This window comes from Alosa pseudoharengus, unplaced genomic scaffold (assembly GCF_046254945.1).
Source record: "Alosa pseudoharengus isolate Yale_2024_CS ecotype anadromous, Long Island Sound unplaced genomic scaffold, YU_APseudo_1.1 YU_APseudo_1.1_scf_7, whole genome shotgun sequence".
In the NCBI taxonomy this organism is placed as follows: domain Eukaryota; kingdom Metazoa; phylum Chordata; class Actinopteri; order Clupeiformes; family Clupeidae; genus Alosa; species Alosa pseudoharengus.
In genome coordinates this window covers 4,972,446-4,989,249 of record NW_027468859.1, presented here as the reverse complement: position 1 = coordinate 4,989,249, position 16,804 = coordinate 4,972,446, and the positions used below count along the sequence as shown (strand labels likewise).

At 40.2% G+C, this 16,804-nt stretch overlaps 2 protein-coding genes across 2 annotated transcripts; one reads left to right on the top strand and one right to left on the bottom strand.

The window, feature by feature from the left end:
• The first annotated feature begins 4,352 nt into the window (after positions 1–4,352).
• LOC143109116 (ultraviolet-sensitive opsin-like) lies at positions 4,353–6,058 on the top strand. The gene is made up of 5 exons (XM_076271737.1): positions 4,353–4,692; positions 4,867–5,035; positions 5,210–5,375; positions 5,567–5,806; positions 5,963–6,058. The coding sequence occupies exons 1-5, from the start codon at positions 4,353–4,355 to the stop codon at positions 6,056–6,058; spliced, it is 1,011 nt and encodes a 336-aa protein (XP_076127852.1).
• A 1,887-nt stretch (positions 6,059–7,945) lies between these two features.
• On the bottom strand, positions 7,946–14,631 carry crip2l (cysteine-rich protein 2-like). The gene is made up of 8 exons (XM_076271842.1): positions 14,493–14,631; positions 12,385–12,479; positions 11,758–11,815; positions 10,181–10,315; positions 9,628–9,696; positions 9,181–9,275; positions 8,960–9,017; positions 7,946–8,790 (listed from the first exon to the last, which is right to left on the bottom strand). The coding sequence occupies exons 1-8, from the start codon at positions 14,533–14,535 to the stop codon at positions 8,726–8,728; spliced, it is 618 nt and encodes a 205-aa protein (XP_076127957.1). The 5' UTR covers positions 14,536–14,631; the 3' UTR covers positions 7,946–8,725.
• Between the last annotated feature and the right edge of the window lie 2,173 nt (positions 14,632–16,804).

The window sequence follows — 16,804 nt, the reverse complement described above, 5'->3', positions numbered from 1 at the left end:
TATGCTTTTCTTTGAAAGTTGAGCAACACAATGCACTTTCGAAGTGGATGTATCTTGCCGACCGGATAAGGTAAAAGTTTGATATATCAACGTCATCCTGCTCTTTGTTCTGATTGGTCGTAGCGCTGGCCTATTGCATGCCTAGGCCCCTTGGATTAAAGGAGAATTCCGGTGTGATTTTGACCTAAAGTGTTTTGAAACATGATACCGAGTGTGAACGTATGTCTCTTAGCCCATCTCGGCTTGTCCCCTGCACTCCGAAATCTGGCGCTAGTTAGCCGATGCTACCAACAAGGCGGTCAATGGTGGTGCCTCGGCATCGGCATAGCCATGCAAATAAATCACTGTTTTACACCATTTACGAGGCTCAATGTATCTCCACACTTCATTGGTAGACTTCCAAGGGCCCTGACATTTAAAACGAGACATTGAGAACTTTGAAAAAGCACTGGTAGTTTACTTACAAGACGATTTATACAGACAGTATCTTCTCGAAGTTTAGCGTTTGCAGCCATCTTGAATTTAGTCACGATAAGTCGAGCGACGAGTAAGAATAAACAGGTATGATAAGGGATCAGATTCCAAAAATAATTCAGTGGAAATGCATGGATTCCAGTTGCTGCTACTGGAAGAAACTGGAATCCATGCATTTCCACAGAATTATTTTTGGAATCTGATCCCTTATCATACTAGTTCATTCTTACTCGAGATGGGCTATGAGACATACGTTCACACTCGGTATCATGTTTCAAAACACTTTAGGTCAAAATCACACCGGAATTCTCCTTTAAGCGAGGTGAATGGGTCGATTCCAGACTATACATTTCAATGATATAGGATGGCCCGCCAGGCTAGGATATCCTCGCAATGATAGCGAAAATGAAACTTAGTGCCCATTTATTTTAAATTATGAATTTGTGCGTGCATATGTCACTGATTTTTTTCACGTCTTACAACATATAATGCATTCATATGCTAGTAGTAATGTCAGAAATTATCCAGTTTATAGGCCTCTTAGAAATAGTTGTTGCATCTTGCATGTTACATTTAGATGCGCACTCAATCGCGCATCCATGCAGGCAAAACGTAGGCCTACGACTCAAATGTGGCGACGGCACACAATTTGTAAAAAAAAAACGTTTACAATGCACTGGCGGTGATAGCCTACACTTAATGTGAATCGCGGACAATAACCAAAGAAAGGAATTTGCACCTCCATTCACCAAGTAAGGGCTGTAGTAGGCCTAGTGTTTCTACATGATGGCACAAAACGTAATTTCTGTCAGAAAGGAGCCTATAATGCTCAGGGTAACATGAGGTGATGCAGGCAGAAGAGGGGCCTTAGCCTATTCCTGAATCCTGTCCCTTTCAACGTTAAAATTGTGTGATTAGCCACCAGCATAATATAATCAAAATACAAAATCCTATTAGGCTTTAGGTCCAAACCTATGAGTCTAAGCCCTAGTTTTAAAAAAAATATCTTCAGGTGTAAGTAATTAGTCAAAGAGCCATTGTAATCTGTGTAATATAGAGGTTAATAAAGATACTCTAGTTTGTAATGTTTTTTAAAATATTAATTTGGGAGACAAATGGAGTCATACCATAGGTCTATGTCCAGGGATGGATTAGCCTACTGAATGGGCCTACTGGGCCGAAGAGCTCAGGGGGCCCTGAAGCCCAAGCCTCTGCGTGAAGCTGCTTGTTCTCCACCCTTCAAGCAAGCCCCCGGACCCCCTATCTTATGCATGTCCGTCAACAGTTTGGAATACCCTAATTGACTAAGTGAACTAATTACTTGTTTGTGATTTTTAATAATATTTTTGCATGCAAGGAAATGTATTGAGATTCTGTTTGGGGGTCCCCCAAACCTCGCCACAGATTTGGTCCCCCCCAATGTTGACATCATGACTACGGCCTTGCTTAATAGAATGTGCAGACTGGTCCAAATAGCAAAGCTGAATGATCTGACTGGTTCAACAGGTGAAAGAGGACCTTGCAAATTTTGTGAAAGGCAAATTTTGTAAATGTGACAGTAGGATTTAAAGACAAAATTAATTTAGAAGATATCAAACCATGTGAGAGAAACATGCTGGAACCTGTTGTAGCAACATTTTATGGGTTATTAGTTTAAAATTGGTATAGCGTCTGTATGCTATATGCTAGCATCTATATTATGAATTAGCCTACATAATTTCATTACTGGTCGTTCATTGGCAATTTGCTTGGCTGTAAGTGGACACTCTGTTGACTGACCCAAATTGAACTAATGGCGATGTGAGCACACCTAAGCAGTTGTAAAGTCTCGACGGCTTTCCAGGATTAGAAGGATTTGAAGAGTTAAATCCTGTTGACAGAGTATAAAGGGCAGGTTAAGAGTACGATTTATCTGACTTTTATCCCCTGTGTTATCCCCAGGAGCAAAGATTTTGTAAGGCAGATGAGTAATAACACCTAACCAGATTGTCAAGCAGCATAAACACCTTTCCTTACATTTTGTCAGTGTTTTTTTTCTAATGAAGATGGATGGTTAGATATCAATGCTTTATGATACATCCAGAAATAAGCAGAATGAAAATTAAGAAGACCTGCATAAGTAGTCTGAAGTCTTTGCAGATACCACAATGTTATGGCTGGTTCCTTCAGGAACAAGTTACATCTAGGGATTTCTTTGGCGTAATCAGTTATGCACTCTCAACAGCTTATTTACTATTTTAAGACACCAAATTCTGCAAACAACTGAGTACCCCCCCCCCCCACCACCACCACCACCACCACCACCACACACACACACACACACACACACACACACACACACACACACATTAACTCTTTGCTTTTGACAAAACCATTTCCATCAATTGTGAGATGAAATAATAGTCGATTAAAGACCTCTTGTATTCCATTGAACCCAACTGACAATGGACTGCTTTCCTAAACTACGTGAATTGGTATGCTTCCTTGTATCTTCCTATAAGAGTAGTAGTCTAGTCCAAAAATGTGGATTAGAAACCTGACTCCGTAAACACAGAGTAAAATGTAAATGTCCTTCAAGAACTGGCGTCAGGTTTGCCCAAGTTGTTTTGTGGCCGTTTTTGGAGCCTGGGTTGTCCACAGAGATCACATGTTTTTACAGTGTATTCAGGACACAGGCAGATAGCAGATGGTGAGGTGATGTTTGCTGGAAGTGACAAAAAATGTTTTAGCCTAAAAAATGTATGACATCACTCAGTGCACCTTTAAGGAACAAGGTGGATACGAATACAACTGGAAAATGGTGTACGTAAATACTAGTGGAGAGCTACCACCAATGCAGCAATACCATTTATTTTCCAACTCTAGGGTTGTATATCCTACCAAAACTCATTATCAGACTTATCTGGCACTAAACAAAAGTCTGTTCAGACACACACACAAATAAACCTAGGTGTGCACACAAACACACACACACACACACACACACACACACACACACACATAGACATTGGCACACTACAGTAAAATTCTAGACAAAACACAAAAAGCAGTGTATGACCACTTCATAATAAAAGTAATATGCGGATACAGACATGCATTTGGGTGTCATCAAAGAGTAGGCCTACTGTCTGTTGTTGCAGATTTGTCTTTCTAGAAAGGTAGTGCGCACATGTTTGTGACTTTGTAAAGACTATGAGGATGGCTTTAAAACACAGTTTTTGTACAACAAATTTTGCAGGAGCTACAGGGGTAAGGTTGTTTCAGATAGTACATGACATCAACATGTATGTGGCCATATTATGTATCTGTTACGTGTAGTTTTTTACATTTCAGTCTGAGTCAGGTAAAGCGCTATGGGACCTTTTATTATATATATAGGCATTGATGCTTTGCTGAGGTACAAAATCAATGAAAACAGACAGGGTTGAGTATGCTGTGACCATAATTGTCTTTCTTAGTGTATTTTCATTTTCTTCTGAACACAAATGATAAACAGAGAGAAAATGTGATCACTTTTATTTTACTGCTGTACTCATATATTGGTGACCATCTTTTCAATCACTTTTTTATGTTTTTACAGCATCACGCAAACCCTGTAAAACAAATACGTTTTAGGACATACTGTGGATTCATCTTATCCTCTCCTTCCCCTTTCTCAACTAACTGGATTAGTCAGGTGTAGGTAAGACCAGAGAGTTACAAGCATTCCTTAATCCAAACATTTGCTGTGGAAAGATAATCAGGATTTAGAAGATCTTTGCTGCATTTCTCTGTATACAGCTTATAAGCAGTTTATAGCTCTACAGTATATATGCAGAATCCCCTCACATGGATCACTTCTTCTGGCCAGCAAGAGACAGGAAGACACTGCAGTAAAGATGGCGAAGGACTTCTACCTGTACGAGAACATCTCCAAAGTCAGTCCCTTTGAGGGCCCACAGTATCATATCGCTCCAAAATGGGCGTTTTATCTACAAGCGGCATTCATGGGCATGGTGTTTTTCTTGGGAACGCCGCTCAATGCCACCGTGCTTTTCGTCACTGCTAAATACAAGAAGCTGCGGACGCCTCTGAATTACATCTTGGTGAACATCTCTCTTGGGGGATTCATCTTCGATGTGTTTTCCGTCAGCCAAGTGTTTTTGTCCAGCCTACAAGGATATTACTTTCTAGGTCACACAATGTGTGCACTGGAATCTTCAATGGGCTCAGTAGCAGGTATATTGGACGAGCTTCTTTTTATGCTTCATTTGTATATTTATATGTTTTTAATGCATGTTTTAAAAATATCTGCATTGCACTAGCTAAAATATAGTTTAGCTATTTATCATCTCTAACAGTGCTTTTTGAGTGTAGAATCTAAAAAAAAAAAAACAATGTGTTTCTTTGCAGGCTTGGTAACAGCATGGTCGCTTGCTGTCTTGGCAATTGAGAGATATATTGTCATCTGCAAGCCACTTGGGTCTTTCAAATTTGGAACGGGTCATGCAATGGGTGGAGTGGCCTTCACCTGGTTTATGGGGGTTGGATGTGCAGCACCACCCTTCTTCGGCTGGAGCAGGTTGAGTATAAAATAATGAATCGATCTAATTTGTGTTGTAATCATTCTTTTCCCGGGGCGTTCAGAATCAAAAGGATACCTATGCAAAATGCAAAATCCTATATACGGCTGTTTAAATATTGTTACATGGCTTTTCAACAAGACAGTTTTTCACCTCATTGTTGTTTTTTGTAGGTACATCCCTGAAGGCTTGGGCTGTTCCTGTGGTCCTGACTGGTACACGACCGGCACAGAATATAACTCGGAGAGTTACACATATTTCCTGATGGTCACTTGCTTCATCGCCCCTCTCACCTGCATTATCTTCTCATACTCGCAGCTTCTGTCCGCCTTGAGAGCCGTGGGTTCTTTCTCTTGATCATCATATTTCAGAAAAGGGAAATATTCTTGACCTCTGTTGTACAATTTTCTCCAGTTTACACTATTCAGTTTACAGTATTCTACATTCTGTTCTACAGTTTTTACCTTGATCCTCCAGGCTTAAAATGGATATAGTACAGCTTCAAAAAATTTTACCCACCTCTGTTATAGGTTGCAGCACAACAGTCTGAATCGGCATCGACACAGAAGGCAGAGAAGGAGGTGACCCGGATGATCATCATGATGGTGTTGTCCTTCATCGTGTGTTACACACCTTATGCTCTAGCTGCGCTGTACTACACCCTTGACCATGAGTCAGACAAGGATTACCGTCTCGTTACTATTCCTGCGCTTTTCTCCAAGAGCTCCTCTGTTTACAATCCATTGATTTACTGTTTCATGAACAAGCAGGTATGGATCCTATCAATAAATACACATACAATCCCTCGCCCAGACAATAATGACTTGCCATTGTTAACTTCAACAATTTCTCAACAACAGCACAAGCAGATGATCTTGCCAGGTTTTGTTAAGCTATCATTGTATACTTTTTACTTTTTATTTCAGTTCAATGCATGCATTATGGAGACTTTCTTTGGAAAGAAGATTGATGAGGCTTCAGAGGTGTCCAAAACTGAGGTCTCGTCTGTGTCTGCTGCTTAGGACACCATTTCAATCTCCCTTGATTGACTTGACTCACTTGAAGAAACCAGACATTTAGTACAACGTGGAAACTGATTCAGCTGTTTGGTATCTATTTAGAGCAGTCACATGATTCAAAAACCTGACCCTCAAAAGCCACAGTCAGGATGCTGCCTGATATTTTTGGATGCAGGCTTTATGTCCATAGAATACTTTGATGACGAAGTTTGAGTGATGTTTGGACTTTAAGTTTGAACGATGGTTTCTCCAGTAAATACCTGATCTTTTTCTATATGTATATAGTATGCTGCAATAAGAAAATGAATTAAAAAATATATTAGATACTAGTATGTAAAAGTAATACTGCAAAAAGAAAATGAATAAAAACATATTTGAGATGCTAGTAAAACCACAAGAAAGCAAGTGTTCAACTTGCATAAGCAAATTGTTCAGATGGTTTTGTAAAATACTGAGCATCTGTCAATTAAACAGTGTTGAGCACTAGTGTTATGTGTTCATGTGTGTCTGTTTGCTTGTTTGGTTATTTATTTGTTATTTTGTTTGTCAATGGGATTATGCATACTGGTCTAAATGTCCTGAAACATGTAACATGGCCCAAGGAAGAACCTCTTTTATTTTGGAAAGTGTAACTACATTGCACAGGCGTCCATGATCTTCTCCAAATCCATTTTTCCTTGGCCCAGGGTTGATTAATCCTGTTAACAAGCGAACAAACCAACTAGCAAACACGGGACATCTGTGTCCAGTCAACTTGGTGGAGCAATGCACTCTACTCAGTGCCTATCAAGCTGAAAACAAGTGCTTACTTATTTTATATTATTTATTTGGCTAATGCTTTCATCCAAAGCAAACTAACTATGTTGATTATTACAAGGGTCAGCCTCCCCAGAGCATTTCAGGGCTAAGTGCTTAGCTCAAGGGCACAAAGGTGGCAGCCGGGAATAGCATCCACAGTATCAAAACGCACTGACTGTGCATTGAGGGGCACAATTAACACAATCAACTATTAAACAAATTAATTAATTGAAAAAGAATGCTCACCCTGATTGTGACAGTAACGGGCAATCGATGCTTAAAAATAATTCAATTTACTCCTTGCTGTCTTTATAAAAGAATCTATCTAAGAAGGTTTTATAACTACATTGTAGTAGTCACTCCAACTGGTCAGATTTGAACAGGTGAACCATCTAAATGTGTTCTGTAAGGATTTAAAAACAAAATGTAGTTTGAAGATAAACCAAACCATGTCAGGCTGATTTCTTTGAAACATTTACATGCTACAAAAGCACAAAAACTACTGACCATAGTCTCAACATGACTATTGAATTACTCAGTGTCACAAGATCGATGGCTCCAATGTCACTCCCACCACCCACGTCTGTAACCTTCGACCCCACACTTTTCTGTTGATGTAAATGTGTCCATGTACCTTGTTTGTTTGTTAACTTGTTGTTTGTTTGTAACTTTGTATCTATGTGAAATTGTGAAGAGTCTTGAAAAGCGCTATCATTTTTTTTCGATTATTATTTATTATTTTATAATTATTATTATCATCATTGTTAATATTACGATTTAAGGGTTAATTTCAGCAGATTTCAACTGAAGTTGTACTGCACTTAGACATGATATGCGATCAAGCTTTGCAAGGCTATAAGTAGTGGAGGATAACATTTAGGAAAATGCTGATCTAGTTACCTAACCCAGAGAGGTGGTGAGGAAAAACATCACTGATTACATTCACCTGTTTCCCACAGCCAGTCTGGTATGTTCTAGTGGTATGTGACAATAGGGCCTTTTCCCCCACTGTTGTTGTGTAAATCTTGTCAGCTATGCCAATGGCTCTCCCTGGTGGCAGAACATGGGCATTGCCAAAAAAAACAAGAAGCCTTTTGTCACACATTCACATCTTTATGTAAAAAAATCTGTGTCAAATCAATTCTTCTATGAAACAGGTGCTCAAGAAAATGAACAATAGAAGGTATACGTCTATACAGTTGTTAGTAATAACGAATACAAACATACTATAGGATCTCACTCCTAAACCTTAGCAGGTAAAAAAACACTTGGGAGTTGTCTCAAATCTCTATATGTGAGTTTCAAATTAATCTAGTTCTATTCTAGAGAGGTATTTCTTATCGGACGTGAAGCCTTTGCCACACTAACACTCAGAGACTTAGCACATCCCGCTGACCCATGTCCGTATCATATCGTTGGCAGATTACTCACATGGCACTTTGCATATAAGGTTTTCAAAAAAAGTAACACCATATATTAACACAAGGGCAAAGAATCTTACAAAAAATATATCCAAATAATGTAGAAATACATTAACAGGTTATTCTCAAAATGCACACATCTACGTTCATGCCTTTGGAAGGGCACATACGGTTATTTTTTTTCCATTTCTCTAGAAAAGCAGACAGCAGCAGACTAGCTAGTGGTTGATAGACTACAAGTCCCCCCCAACACACACACACACACACATACTGTACACACACCAACAAATATGGCTACAGGAAAGAGAAGACGGAGAGTATTAAAAGAAGTGGTCAAATGGCTATGGAGCGAAGTTAGAGATGGAGATCCATAGTTGCACATCATCGGAAGAGAAGAGCTGGGTAGCCTGGTGTGTGGTGCTGGTGGCCGGGAGGCTGAGAGTTAAAGGACTCAAGGTTGGGGCTCAGCGTTGGGCTCATCATAAATATAACTTCCCACTCCTCCAGTGTTTACACCTGTTATGAGAAAAATTAATAATTACAAATTCAAACCAGTTACGCAGTTAAGACACTTGAGATGTACCTGTTTAAATGTATCCATAAAAATTATTAATGATGTACATTATGTTTTGTTGTTGGTTGTATATCTGATAGGAATTCACTGAAGTGTGATGTTCTGAGGTACCTTTGGGTCCAAACAGGACAGCATAGCATGGCTTGTGACAGTAGGGCTGGCCATCATGCTGTGAAATACATCAAGTAGAATATATTTCATTAGTTTCCACTGCATTGCAGACACAAAACACACACACACACACACACACACACACACACACACACACACACACACACACACACCACACACACACCACACACACACTCACTCACACACACACACAAACTCACCTCTGCATGGCCCCCTGGTGCCAGAGTCTTGCTACACCTCTCACAGCGCAAGCAGGGACGGTGCCAATCCTTACCAAGGGATGTCACCTTTTCAGCTAACACACACACAGAGAGAGAGAGAGAGAGAGAGAGAGAAAGAGAGAGAGAGAGAGAATACTCAAACTGGGTTTTAACTACAACCAAATCTTAATCTGACAAATCCAGCTCCAAAGTTTATGACTGTGAGGTGTCGGGAACCTTCAAGTAAAATGTTGTTGACTACATCTGGCTTGTAGAGAAAAGTAGGCCCATCAATATGTCTCTTAACAAGAGAGAAAAAATGCAAAAAAATATTTTGGTATTTATGGGTCTCCTAGCAAAAAAGGTTCCCAACCCCTGGTCTATGATAGGTTTTGTACAGAACTTTTACATGACCTGCATTGAAAGAATAAAGTTGTTTAGACTCACCAAAATACACTGTCTTGCTGCATCGTGGGCAGACGTTTGGCTGTCCAGCGAAGGATGTGAAACTTGCAGCTGGGGAGAAATCATCCAGATTATGAACCCCTTCATCTTAATTGCAGCAAACTTACACAATTGCAATAATATTGAGGTGTATGTATTTATATATACTGGAATGTTTTTAGAAGATTAGATTCAGAATAATCAGATTGGTATTTTTTCCGAGTGAGTGAATATTTGAAAATGGTTGTCAATGGTGATGTCATGATAGCTTAATGTGAAAAAGTTTTGAGGGGAAATGATTTGACTAATCTTCTCCCATTTTTATTCATGTTCTACCAACACAGATTTGTCCCTCGATCAGGCATTTCCTCCCAAATTGCATGTCAAAGCAAGTTGCCTACAATAACATAGCAGCAAAGAGTCATAGACTTCATTCAGATCAGAAATGGAATATGTTGGCTTGAGATAAAAATGTGTGAGACACTCCATGACATTGTGCCAAGGGAAATCCACAGGTGGTCTAGACTGCCATCAAGCTCCTTTTTGCCTTTCCTACCTTTCACTGGGCCTCTAGGGGGGGCGGATGCTTTCTTCTCTGCCGGCTTCGGCTCAGTTTCCGTGGGAACGCTGGCAGCATCCTCGGTGACAGGTGTATCATAGACATAAGAGCCAGCTCCTCCAATGTTCACACCTTCACAGACAAAGAAATGTGTGAAATTGGCACAAAGAAATTTACATTAGTACATAAAAATGGTGTAATAATAACAAATGGTGATATTACATGCTAAACTGTCCATTTACATTTTAAATCAAATCACATGGTAAATGAAATGTTAACAGTAATTCAACTAATTTTAAGTAAATAAAAATGTTAATGTTGTTGTCATCATCTAATTATTGACCTCATCAATGCAGTAATCCAGCATTAATTTAGAGAGCCACTATGAGCCATCATAGAGATCGACCTGATAAAAAGCTGTTAAGGGTACTGTAAAACTGCAAAACTATACTGGCTGAGTGAATCCAGTAAAATGTGAGAGAAAGTGGAATAGAACTTTATGTCCAATATTCCAATATATGGTTTAATGTTCTGCATTATGTCCAATATTCCAATATGTGGTTTAATGTTCTGCATTTCTCATTAGTAGGTCACTTTGATACTAAAAGTATAATTCTATGTAATGACTTTATGATATCTGTACTGTCCCTGTGTATATCTCTGTGTGACTGTGTTTAGAGATAAGCAGGAATATTATGACTTTGCAGTGTTTCACTGTTGTGCATGGCTGCGTCAGTAGCTATTTGCTCCGGATTGCCAGGCTGCCACTAATCAGGGTCTGATTCAGTGTAGTCCACGTGAGATGGGATGACCTACGCCATCTCCCGTCAGCCTGGAAGGATACTTAAACTCTAACTATTCCCTTGTCTAGTTAGAGCAGTTGATGGATCTTTAGGTGAAGTCATGCTGTCTCTGATACAATTGTAAATCATTGTAAATAAACTCTATTCCTGATTTTTCATACTATTGGTCTGACTGGGTCTCTATGGTATGGTTAAATCTATGGTATCAAAATTACCATCAAATGGTATGAACTAATTGATTAAATCCATTTTAAATTCATTACACTCCCTGCTCTAAGCGATGCTGGGTAACGTCACTTCTGTTATCATTCAAACAAAACAGAGAGCTAGCTCGCTACTTCCTCCCCCTCCCTCCCGTGCAATTGAAACTCTCCTAAATGAGCATCTTGTCTGTGATTTGCTGAAACAGTTTGTTATGTTTTTATGGGCTAGGTTTGCCCAGGTTGTTTTTGTTGCCGTTTTTGGAGCCTGGGCTGTCCACAGTGATCACATTTGTTTACAGTGTATTCAGGACACAGGCAGCTAGCGAATGGTGAGGTGATGTTTGCTGTAAGTGACAAAAAATTGTATAGCCTAAAAAGCGTGTGGCATCGCTTAAAGCACCTTTAAGCACAATTATTTTAAGGCCTCGTTATACAAGATATGAGACAATAATCAATAAAGAAAATGTTAGTGTTCTTTTGTGTTTACATTGCAGTTGTATCACACAGGTACATAATAACCTCCTGACACCAATGAGTAATTACTGTAAAATAGATTGATGTACTGCACCTTTTGGTCCATAGAGGGCAGCATAGCATGGCTTGTGGCAGTAAGGTTTCCCATCATGCTGTGTGCAGAGAGAAGCATAATGTCTAGTGAGACAAAGCATTTCACAACATGTGGGGGAATTGCAGATATAGTTCACTCAATTTCTTGACGAAAATAAACTATGGTGATGTAAAAGGTTAAAATATAACAAATAACAAAAACATATTTGATCTTTAAATGACCATTATAAGGTGCTATTATTGTCATTACATTATCGTTGTCATTATATATACATGTACCCAGTGATTAAACTAGCATTAGCATAAGTTTATGGCATTAATGAGAGTGAAAAGCAGTAGCAGTGTGGGTCATTTGAGTTATTGCACTGCTTCTCTGTCTCTGTTTGTTTTATAAATCTCTTGGCTTCTCTCCCCCTGGCTCCAGGACCTGCAGTGTGTATTCACCAGAGCTGGAACTCATCCTGGAGGGGATGACTCAAGCAGCTAAATGGAACACGCTAGCCCAGTCCCTCATTGGGTGACGGGTTTCCATGGGCACGCTGGTGTCACTGATATGACAGTGAGGGCTGATCCTGGGGGCTGACTGGGCCGTCACGGCGCCTGGTCGCCGCCCGTCTCTATTACCCACCTCTGCATGACCTCCAGGGATCAGCGTCTTGCTGCAGCGCTCACACTTCAGGCAAAACTTATGCCAGTCTTTCCCCAGGGATGTCACCTTCTCCGCTGGAGAGAGAGAGAGAGAGAGAGAGAGAGAGAAGGAGAGAGTATTTTGGGGGACAGAGAGAGAGAAGATAAAGGTGAAGCGATAGGGAGTGCAAGCAAAAGAGTGAAATTTGATATCAGCGTATCAGCTTGAAGACCATTTTCATTCGCCATCTGCCTATTGCAATGCATGGATAGTTTCTGGACCATTTAACAGTCTCGGTTTTCATTTCATTTAATGGATGCTAAAAGAGTTAGTGATACAATAGAATACAAAGCTAAATGAACAGGCTTCACTTGCTTTGACTATGTTTAATGTAAAATACATTGAGTCGTCCAAGACAAAAAATGTTTTTGTTATCATTATCGTGTACACAATTACAGGTTAATTTAATAGATTTACTCCACAATGCCACAACCCATTGTTTTAGTGCCTTTTAGTCTGATGAGTTCTGCATGCTTGTGTGACTTGAAGATGTGTCAAATGAAGATGTCATTTAGGAATTGGCTTGATCAACTTATCTGGGATGTTTTCACTCTAGGGACACACCCAATAAATCAACTGTTATCTGTGTTTTCTGCTGAGTTTTACCTAATCTTTCCCTAATTCTTCTGAATAAGTAAAGATGTTTAGTGACAGTAAACACAATGGTTTAGACAAGGAATGTTAACAGTGAGTGACTCATCAGACTCATCATTTGTTCCTGCTTTAAAAAAAATATATGGCCTTGTTTAAACTCAGACATCCACATGTATGCTCCTCCTAAATGCAGCAGCATCAACATAAGCATGCTTTCCTTTAGCTATTACGAATAAGTAAAGCTAAATTCTTATTCAATGGCCCATTTGAAGGGAAAAAAAGAAGATGTGGTGCATAAATTAGGGTGGTTTTAAGACTTAAGACTCAAATCAAATGGAAATGGCATGACATGCAATCCGAGAATTGAACCCATATAGGACTAGGCTACTAGCATCCTCTCATGAAACTGCCACTACCATTCAGTCTCAGGGAAAGGATTGCAGATGCACAGAGTACAGTAAGGCATCCCATCAGTTTAAGTGTTTTGCTGAATCCGTTCCAAAGTAATACTCGACTGTAGTGCACACCAATTCACGCGCACGCTCGTGAGACATTCCAGTCCACCTAAATTCTGCCTACTTCTTTAAGCAGTTGAGTTGCCTATGCGATGTTTAGCCCATTCCGACTGGTAGGCTAATGATCTAAATGCAAATGCCTTCAACACCAAAACAACGCAGATTTAGGCTACTCATTTATCATTATACTGTACATAGCTCTATGAAAGTGGATGCTTTTCCATTAGCAGGTCTTATAATGTCACAAGCGGTGAAAGTTGCTCCTTCGCCGCTTAGGGAGCTGTCCGTAGTCATTGGTACTGAAATTATCCTCGTCTCTAGGATTTTTACTTCACCAAACCCTACTGCAAAACTGGTGTCGCTGAATGCTTCCTCTAAACACGGTGCTAGGTTAGTTTCGATAAATAACATGGCGCTCCTCTTCGTTAGTTAACCGGATTTGCTTTCGTGCATAGTTAAGATATCTCGGTTAACGAGATTGTCAGTGGGGGGTTGTAGTTTAATCTGTCTAACAATTAAACAAACACATGGTGTCCATATTGCTCTAAACCAGCATCCGCTCATATGGTTTCCTTAACTGACCCCAAAGCGCACGACTTCGGCAGAAAATGAGCAGTATCGGATAACCAATGTGGAGTTAGCCTACCACGTCGATAAACGTCGTTGCCTAGATAGCCTACTGGTTCGGTCGCATGGTTCAGATGAACTAACCTTACCTCGACTGCATAAACTGCACCTGTGAATTCTCCCCTCAGTTCTTGTTTTTTTTTTTTTTGTCAAATTAGCTTGGTTAGATCTTGCCATATTCGACTCTGTCAGGCTTTCCCATGGGCTAAGGTCCATTTAGTAATTTCGCTTTAAGCAATGTCCACTACAATGGTCGGTTGCATCCGACCCCATGCGAAACGATGATAATGAACGTGCATGGCTTTCACTTACCAAAGTAGACCGTTTTATCACATTTAGGACATTTTGACGCCATCGTTGTCCCGTTGAAATGGACTCCTTGTTTTTATGAGTGGCTGAGTGTTAGCTTAGATTGCGAGTCTCATGGGCGGTTTCACTTACTCCAGCAAGAGATGTTCACGTGAAGAGACTGGGATGCAAATGCATGCCTCATCAAAGACAGAGCTTTTTTCTGCGACCGGGGCCACGCCCAACCGTTGACGTAATGTTGGCTAGCAATTTTGTGGCCATGCGCCAAAATGATAAAATGGCTCTTTAATAAAACATCATAGGTAGGCCTATATTACAATATTCATCCATCATTGTGGGACAGCAGTGTGCAGATTAATATCCTTCATAGTCTATTATTAAACCATTGTGACACCTATACCCTCTGATCTTTTCAGCAATAACTTAGAAAAAGGTAGTCAAAAGCAGCAGGCCTATGTCTTAAAAACACACTAGGCCTACTGCTTGTAATTCAGCCTCATACCTACGGCCAAATTACTGCGATATCCTTTACCAACCCCACTCTCACTCGTGTCATATTGCTTAAATATTCAGGTTTTATATGCTATATGTTCCAGTATTACAAGTGGCTTAATGTGCTGATGCAACATCTGGCCACTTTGTCTGTTATAGGCCTATTTTTGCAAAAATAAAATACACAGCAATAAGACCTGCTGCATTCTTTAAGAAATATGCAAAATCTCTCTAGCATGTCTGTTTTCTTGATATCTCTGTCTGAACACAGCTTCCCCCACATTCTTTTTTTGGTGTGTGTGTGTGTGGTCAGTTTTGGAAGGGTATAACCATCTCATTACCCTCAACCCTGAAAACCAAGAGCTTATAAACATGATGTCATCTCAAATCCTTATCACATTCCCCTTCATCACATTATCTTTCATTGCCTATATAAGCCTTTATTTCTAGGTGATTAGCCTTACTAAATGCAGGGCCTATACAACGGACCACCAGCCTTTCAGCACCCGGGGTCTGTTTATTTCCACTTTGCGTGGTTGTTAGGTTACGGGATTGGCCGCTCCTGTGGAATGTTAAGTGACGTTGCACAGGACCCGAGCCAGCGCCACTCCTGAGGGGAACACTCGGGCTGATAAATGCACGCTCTTGTACTACAGATATTCTACATCTCACATGAGCCTCAGATCTGTCACTCTCCTCCATTTATGGTGTGAGTTATGGTGGCTGGGCTCGTTTGAACCGGACAAACTGTTGGAGTTGTTGCACTAAAAAGGTGACATGAGAAAAATTATTAGGGCCTACTGTTTTGCAACGCAGGGTCTTGACATATATTTCTGTCATCCTTGATGTGAAAAGAGGTGACTTGGGAATAGAACTGGATAATGGTGTTCATGACTGAAGAAAACAATTTGTCTCCCTCACAAACAGGTGTTTTCAATATATTCAGTACAAAAATAGCCCAATCTTTAAACATGGGCTTGCAAACGACAAAAGGTCGACCCACAATTTGCAGTTGACTTTTAATTTCTGTCAAGCAAAAGGTTAACATCCACCAGAAAATTCCATTTATGCATGTAGTATTTTTATCTTTGTTTAAGCAACACATAAACAGTAGCGATATTGATGGAAACAATGTCCATTTCCCTTCCACAGAGGCACTCTTGTGGTCCCAGTGGACAGGAAGAATGCAATAAGCCTAAAATAAACATTAACAATTTACGTCTGTTCCTTGCTTTTTGGCAGACTTGAGAGAAAAGGAGAGAAGAGAATGGAGATTCAGAGAGAACAGTAGGGAAGACGAGGTTAAAACTCTGCACCGTTGAAAAGAGTTTGAACTAAAAACTTTTTTACTTTTGACACCACATTATTTCCCTTACATTTCCGTTTCTTAATTTTCATCATGAGTGTCTGTCGCACCCTTTCAACCTGTTCACTTCCCTCCTCCTCCATATCAAGCTGGGTGGATGCCAGTTTTCCATGCCGCATTGCTGGCTCTTTAGTCAGCAGTGGACATTGAGAATGCATGAGCTCTGACAATGACAATAGCCTTTATCTCCTAATTCTACTCCGCTAGCACCCCTCAGCCCACCCTCCCCTTTCTATTTTAACAGAACTCCCAAGACACACACACACACACACACACACACACCTGCTTTGGTGGAGTGAAAGAGGGAAAGTGACATTCTGAACCAAACATCCACACACACTCACACACACACGCACACACACACACACACAACAGTGTGAGAAGGAGAGACTGGACATACCCAGCCCTTCAGTACAGCGTAGGTACTTATCTCTCTCCCACTCTGATAAGAGGTGAC